Source organism: Morone saxatilis, unplaced genomic scaffold (assembly GCF_004916995.1).
Source record: "Morone saxatilis isolate NCDOM2014 unplaced genomic scaffold, NCSU_SB_2.0 Contig19, whole genome shotgun sequence".
Taxonomy (NCBI): domain Eukaryota; kingdom Metazoa; phylum Chordata; class Actinopteri; family Moronidae; genus Morone; species Morone saxatilis.
In genome coordinates this window covers 16,108,937-16,116,408 of record NW_023339751.1, presented here as the reverse complement: position 1 = coordinate 16,116,408, position 7,472 = coordinate 16,108,937, and the positions used below count along the sequence as shown (strand labels likewise).

Sequence of the window (7,472 nt, the reverse complement as noted above, 5' to 3'; positions counted from 1 at the left end):
CGAGAATGTGGTTGAGGAGCCTGAACGCGATGCATACCAGCCTGCGTGGTGCCAGTAAAAAACCTTCCTGCTGTCACACATAAAAGACATGGCACAACTGGAGGAATGCAGCGGTAGGTCTGATGAAGAGACGGTCTGCGTCACATCTGCTCCTTCCTGGCCTAACGTTAAACAGTCAGTTCGCCCAAATTACAAAAAGAAAGAAAGCTTAACTCTGGTAGTGTCTAATCATGCAGGTAGAGATATCTGTCTGTGGGATTACTACCTGCACCGCAATATGGAATTTAAGAATAGTATCCTTGTTACTCTGAATAATCCATAAAAACTCAACTACAACTCAAACAATTACATGATTAACTTAATACTCTCTGCTTCACCTGCTTTTCAAATGTGAGGATTTGGTGCTTTTATTTGTCATACTAGAAGATTCAATTGAATATTTTTTGGTTTTGGACTGTTAGAAACAGAAATACCAATTTTAAAATTTAACCTCGGGTTCTGGGAAATTCCAGTGAGCACTTTTCCCTGTTGTTTGACGTTTTATATAACAAAAGATTAAATCATTTATCAACAAATGAATCAATACTGAAAATAATAATGATTACAATTTGTGAAAGTATAAACTGTTCAGCAAAGTATATATGTTTGGGTTTGTTTGGTAATTTGTTTAACCTATTATCCCAAACATTTTACAATGGCAGACCTACAGCAATAAACCGCACACATTATCATCTAAAATGCAAAAGAAAGAAGAGATGCAAAAGGTTTGCTTCTAAACGTTCTTCAATGTTTAGATACTGATAAAAACAAACCGTTCTGTCTCATCTCCACTTTCAGCAACTCAAACGCTTGCTTTGGGCCGATAAGGAGGAATAGTGACCTCATAGTTTTGGCAGGAATCCCCCAACCCCCCGACCTTCACTACGATTTCCCACATGCTCACACACACGGAGAATTAAGGCGTGAAAGGACCGGATTATTCCAAGATGACTGGGAATTCTTTGTATGGGGGGGACGGCAGTGAAGAAACAGGAAGCATGCGCAGCGGATCCGGTGGTGGACAGAGCTCGCAGTGGATCTGACATCCATTTGATGACTGTCTGACATAAATGAAACAGCGTGTGTCATCTACAGCGAGGCGGCTCGTTCACAGCCCAAAGGGACTGAATCAAACTGCCATAAGGAAAATCATCTTCCACACTGATTTGAAACAAATGAGTGTGAGCACTGCTATTATTATTCATTATATAATAAGATGTTCAGACGTTTCAAATAAGATGTGATTAGAAAGTAGTGCTGGGTAATCAGAGTTATTGGCTCTCTCCAGCAGATTGTTAAATAAACGGTCTTTTGTCTGACAATTCAAAACTTTTCCCTCCACTCCAAACCAGCCAATCGCAGACGCCGGCTGACAGGGGGCAGGAAATCACCGAGCGCCAGTTTATCTACTGCCATCCCCTAATATGTGTCTTTGCTGCTCTCCACGTAGCATCTGGCTCCAGCGCGTATCCCAGGATGATGCAACAGCTGGGTAACCGTCACGACTGCTCATCTGCTTTTTCTGAACCTCCCCGACCGTCACATCACCGCTGCGACCCCCGATGGCTGACTCAGACCACATCACGCACGCTGACCGCCGCTGTGTGTGTGTAGCCTCCACGCGCAGAATTACTCAGACACACATGCTCAGCAAACCAACGTGAGGGAGACACTAGGAGGTGAAGAAGCAGGCAGAGAGAGACGGCTCATACTCTCGTCACACACATTTCCTCGTGGTCTTATGATGAGAGCCAAACTTAGCTCGAGTTTGGGCGCGGTTGTCTTCCTACATTGTAAAAATGTAGCTCGCTCTCAGTGCAGATACATTAAAGAGAGCAGCTACTCTAAACGCAAGCATTACAAACCCCATAAAGTAAAAAAAAAACATGTTTAGTGAATGTGAAGTGCTTCTAAGGGAAGTAGTAACGACAAAAGAAAGATACTGTCGTCTGTCATATTTTAATACTCACTGATAAATAGTGATTCAATTGAAAAGCTTTTAGGCATTTGTTGCAATGAACTTTTATGTCTGGTTGGTCTTTCCCAGGAGGAGAAATGCGCTGGCAGACATGGAGTAATGCATTTAATGTTCACAACAGCAGATTGTTCCGATATATAAATAGTGCTTAGTAGTTACAGTAGCTTAAGCAGCGATATATAGCCCCCCTTGGCTGAACAGACAAAGAGAAGAGCTGTAGCTGTATTAAATTAAACTCTACAAACAAGAAAACAGAAAAAGAACATCATGATAAATGGCACTTTCATTGCAAAGGTATTTCTCAGAAGTTTAGTGCAAAACCACCACAGCAAAGACGGCACAGTACTCAGATGTTGCCATAAAGGAAAAAAACATGAAAGAAAAGTAGATTGAAGGACAAGACAAATAGAAAAACAGCAGCCTGTTCCCTTGAAAATGCTGATGTAAGGTCAGTAAGTCAATACGTAACAGACGAGGATCGGTGGTGCAAACCTAGAGATGCTCTGGGAGCAGGGAAGCCTGCAGACCCTGAGGGGTGTGAAGAACAAACCGGGCAACAGATTCAAGACGAGACAGCCAAACAACCTCTGGACAGACAGACAAACGGACAGACAAAGGGCTGCTTCAGTCCCCAATGGGTCTAGTCTGCAGTAGGTTTATACACATGAAAGGGTACAGTAGAGGAACAATAGATTGTATACTGACAATCTATTGTTCCTTTCTCAACTTCAGACACAAGAGAGACTGGGAGAATGATGCACTGGACACTTATAACAAGCTGAATCAAAACAACTGAAGTTATATGAGCTCTGATTTCTTTCTCTTTGGATTTTATGTTTTGAAAATGATGAACAGGAATGAGCATATCTGTGTCGAGGCTCCAACACGAAACTGCAGCACTTTGCATGATGAGTAAATATACAGTAGCTCTACGGGACAGTCAGTCAAATTAATAGTTATATCAGTTAAATAATACATCTGAAATATTCTTGGTGCACAAAGGAGCACGCTATGGCTGCTCAGGGATATCAGTCTTAAAGTGTTTGATTCTATTTGACATCTGAATCAAGTTGGCCTACTTTACCCTCGCCTCAAAAATGAAGAAAAGCTGGCTAAGAGCACAACAATCACTAGGTATATCGTGTTTAAGGGACCTCCTCTTAAAAGGACCTCGTCTAAACATCTTCCTTGTCTAGTCACTCAAACAACATCGTAATTTGCCAGAGGAAGCCTAAAAACTACAACAGGAGGCTGAAATCCACGACGAGCATGTCTGTACTTTGAGGTTTGTCATTATAAAGACTCAGTTAGTGACCGCAGGCTGAATGTAGTGACAGTATATCCCAGCCGAGGACGCTCCTCCAGCCTACTAACACTACTTGGACAGGTGTAGCCAAATAAAGAACATTTTGACACAAACGCAAAGTAATCGGCTGTATCGTTTGTCATTTTTCAACAACAACAACAACAACAACATGTTCATATGTATCAAATGAGAAAGCTACAGTGGGTCATGTTTCCCCACTTTGCTTTTACTTTTAGGATCAAGCACTAAATTTAAATTTTAAATAAAAATGGGGGGAAAAATGTAACAAAGAAAAAATTATTATTACGATTGAATGATGTACGTATGGCGTTATGTGTGTTAATGCGGTGTGTACATGCAGCATGCCAGGGAAAAAAAAAACTGTCCCGTGCAGCGGAAAAGACCATATGGTGCAGAAAACGCAGCACATGAGCAGTTGGCGAGAGGAACAAACAAGCAAACGCCTCCATTTAGCCAGCATCCATTGTCATTACCATAAACAACCCAGCACCCCTCTCTGGCCATAAGACACAAACCCGCCACATGCTCGGTGACCCCGGTTCCACGTGACCTACAGACCTACATATGGAAATGTTTCGTGGACCGTCTTATAGTAAAAACACAGCCTGCCCTTCAGCATTGTGTAGAAATAAAATCTTCTTGTGGAGTCTATGAGGGGGAATACCGATAAAGAGATAATGAAAAATAGATTATTAATAATCCAAGAGACTTAATGAAGCACATGCCCTGCAGCACAGTGCTTTTCGGGGCTTGTGACTGATTCCCCGAAGCATGTGTGCAGTACAGTTTTCAGAAAATGTACTAAATGCACATTTCTGGAGGCAGATTTCTCAATGGGGCATGAACGCAGAAGAATACTAATATACAAACTTTAATCAACCATCAAAATGTTTGAGCAGTAGACATTACGTTACAGTAGCACTGACGATTAGTTGAATAATGCGTTTGGTGACAACTATTTTCAAAATTGATTCACTGTTTAAGTCATTTTCTAGCGTTTTACAGACTAAACAATTAATCAAGTTAATTATTGAAATTGGCAGATTAATCCATAATCTCCATCCTTTGTTTGACTGCAGTCGTGCAGAAAGAACAAATATGCATTTTAGACATTTTATTAACCCTTAATATATAAATACCTTCAAATATAAGCAGTAACATTACACCATGTACATTATTATGGTACATAAAAATATATCCTGTGAGTTATTATTAAGAGAGCACTTTATACGAACACAATTAACTTTCAGAAAGTTATATTTCTTTCTCTTGTTAGACTACGTTCTCTTATAAATGTCTTATAAAATCCTCTGCTCAGATCTGTCCAATAATACTTGATATGTTTATTTTTATAGTTCACATTTATGTCACGTCTGATGGGTTTGAAACTCTTTTCCTGCAACTAAAAAGGTATTTGAACTGTGTTAATCCATTTCTGAACCAGACTGTAATATGAATAAATCACTGTATTAAGGCACACAGAGTCAAGTATGGATTGGCTGTAGCCGGTGCTCTTATGGCCCGCGGCCCTTTAACAGGAGCATTAGTATCTGACCAACCCTGCCACGTTGATTATGGGACCAACATTTACGCAATCGCCGCAGCGGCAGACAAAAATAGTGAACTCTCTCACACTGAAATCCACACTGGCACCTAAAAGGAAAAAAAAACACCAGTGTTAGCACAACAGGACCACTGGGGGAGACGGGCAGAGGGAGAGATGGGAACGGAAACTGCCCAAATACAAGATCAATATCTGCTGTGGAAAGAAGCACAAAATACCGGATCCTCCGAGGGGAACACGTTACACCCCGAAACAGATGTGAAGGTCACTCTGTTTTATTTCTCATTCTGAGAAGTCAAAAAATCAAAGCAGACACGCCCCTGATGTTCCATAACAAGGGAGAGGTTGGTGATTATGTATATAAATTGCTCCAGGTTTTTTTTTCTTCTTGTTTTCTGCTCTGCTGTTTCTCACCACAGACTTTTCTGTTCACCTCCCTTGTTTCTCTCCGTGACTCTGCTTCACCAGGCGCGGCTATCTGACTCTCATAACCCTTCTAACGCGTATACTCTGGCAGATCACACAACTGAGATTCACTGCTATTTTTATCCACAGACAGCCTGCTACGAAAACACTGCTAAAAACACCTTGAAGGGAAAGGAATAGATCGGAATATTAAGTTTGAGGCTCGGTTGTTTTCAGTCACAAATAACGCTCCCTGATCACTGAAGTAAAGTGAACTCACTTCCTAAACTTCCTACGATACACAATGGCTGCGGGCAGGCCGCACAACAAAGCTCTCAATCCCAGCTACAGTCCAGAACATTAAATGTGTTCACAGTATGAAAGGAAACCCTCACTAAATGTGTACGCAATGCTCACTGGCCACAAGGTCGCCGCAAGAATTATGATACTGAAGCAGGTAATTCAGGTGAGAAGAAGGATTTCATCTGATGGTTTCCAGTTTTTCAAAAGAAAACCTGTACAACACAAGATTTCAGCAAATCTGAAGACAGACTCTTTGTATGTATTCACACCAGTGCCTTGTGTCACCATTTGCACGGTCACTGCGTAAATGGACACATATGGAGAGTCTGCAGCCTGACATCGCTGCTGCTTCCTCTCTGTCCTGTGACACTGACACAGTTTTAGAAAACGCAAACCGCCTGTAGAGCCAACCCGCCTGCCGGCTGCCACATTTACAGGGAGGACAGGAAGGAGGCGGAAAAAAGGCAGAGTGAAAGAGAGAAAGGAAAGGAGCAGAGCCGGACTGGATGGTATTATCTGCACATTCTGTGGCTCCGATCCAAAACATTTGAATTATTACAGATGAGGGACGAGGAGGAGGAGGAGGAGGAGGAGGAGGAGGAGACTAGATGTGCAGCCTATAGCTCTCCAGCTTTCCAAGAAGACTGTATTATAAACCCACACAGTCTAAACTGTTGGACACAATGAGGTGAAATGATTAAGGTCAAACAATCAGCTATGAACATAACTTAAGTCTCTGTTTCAAATCTTTTGAGCAGTTGTGTAACTTTGCTATCTGTCCTGCATCTGCTTCTAGCATTTGGACTAAATTCCTCATTCATCCACCCAAAACAGTCTGTTACCTGATAATGAAACAATAATTATAAAACCTGACATGCTGCACAGATTGTTGTTGATTGTTTGTAAGAGGCACGCAAACAAAGCGTCCTAAAGATCCCCGTCCACGCATGGCGAGACGCGGCAGTATTAAAGACACTGTAAGGCAGTAATAACCCATATTTTGCCACTTCCAAGAGTTTCACATCTTATGTGATGAGGACAGCAAAAACGTAACTCAACACAAAGAGAGCGGATGCGTGTAGGCCAGCTACATCTGCCCCGCGAAAACAAAGCCTCCGCACAGAAGATGAGGAGGGGGTCCGACATCGGGAAACACTCCGCAGACACATTACACTTCGACATACCTACAAACAGACTCACAGAGGAGCCCGACATTACTGTGTTTCCAGTGAGATAAACACAAAGCGTCCATTGTGACCGACCTTCATTGATGTGCATCCTGTCTCGGTAGCCTCCTCCGTGCGGTTACTGAAGGATGTAACTAGCTAATAGGAGGAGAGAGAGAAAAGAAAACACGACTAATGTAAAATAATAATGATAGCACAGGGCGCATTACCTGCCCGGTGTTTTTAACAGAGGCAGCAAAGTGTCGAGGCTGTGTCGCTATACAAAGGCGGAGCAGGGCAGGCTGGTCATGCTGCTGCCGACACCAGTAGGCAGTACAGTTAGCCAACACAGTCTGCTGAGCCGCTTTAAGCACAATAAACATCTACAATGCTGCTTCTACAACTGTGTCTGCATCCATTTTAATCCAGCTTTCGTTTGTTTTAACGCGACAAGCTCCCAAATCTGCCGTGCCACCTCACAGAAATGGTAACATCAACACTGAAACCCCCCCCGCACACTGACATCCAAAACTCAATAGAGTGGCAGCAGAAAGGCAGAAAGGGCAGAAAACCGACTCTTTCCATTTTGTTTTCTCCTGCCGCAAAACTTCCGGGATCTAACGGTCGCTACCCGGCCTAAAAGCCTACTGCTGACAGATCATGTATTTTCTACTGTTGGCAGAATAAAAG

General features: G+C 42.4%; 2 protein-coding genes across 2 annotated transcripts in view; one reads left to right on the top strand and one right to left on the bottom strand.

The window, feature by feature from the left end:
• cep170aa (centrosomal protein 170Aa) overlaps nt 1–7,255 on the bottom strand; it is a 38,805-nt gene extending 31,550 nt beyond the window's left edge. Inside the window, exon 1 of the mRNA XM_035663164.1 lies at nt 6,879–7,255. The gene's annotated coding sequence lies outside the window, so the exon portion shown is untranslated. The remainder of the gene's footprint in view (nt 1–6,878) is intronic.
• The window catches only part of rtkn2a (rhotekin 2a), a 13,381-nt gene continuing 10,827 nt past the window's right edge, over nt 4,919–7,472 (top strand). The window contains exon 1 of the mRNA XM_035663173.1: nt 4,919–5,252. Within this exon, the coding sequence (XP_035519066.1) occupies nt 5,232–5,252 (21 nt within the window). The 5' untranslated portion in view covers nt 4,919–5,231. The remainder of the gene's footprint in view (nt 5,253–7,472) is intronic.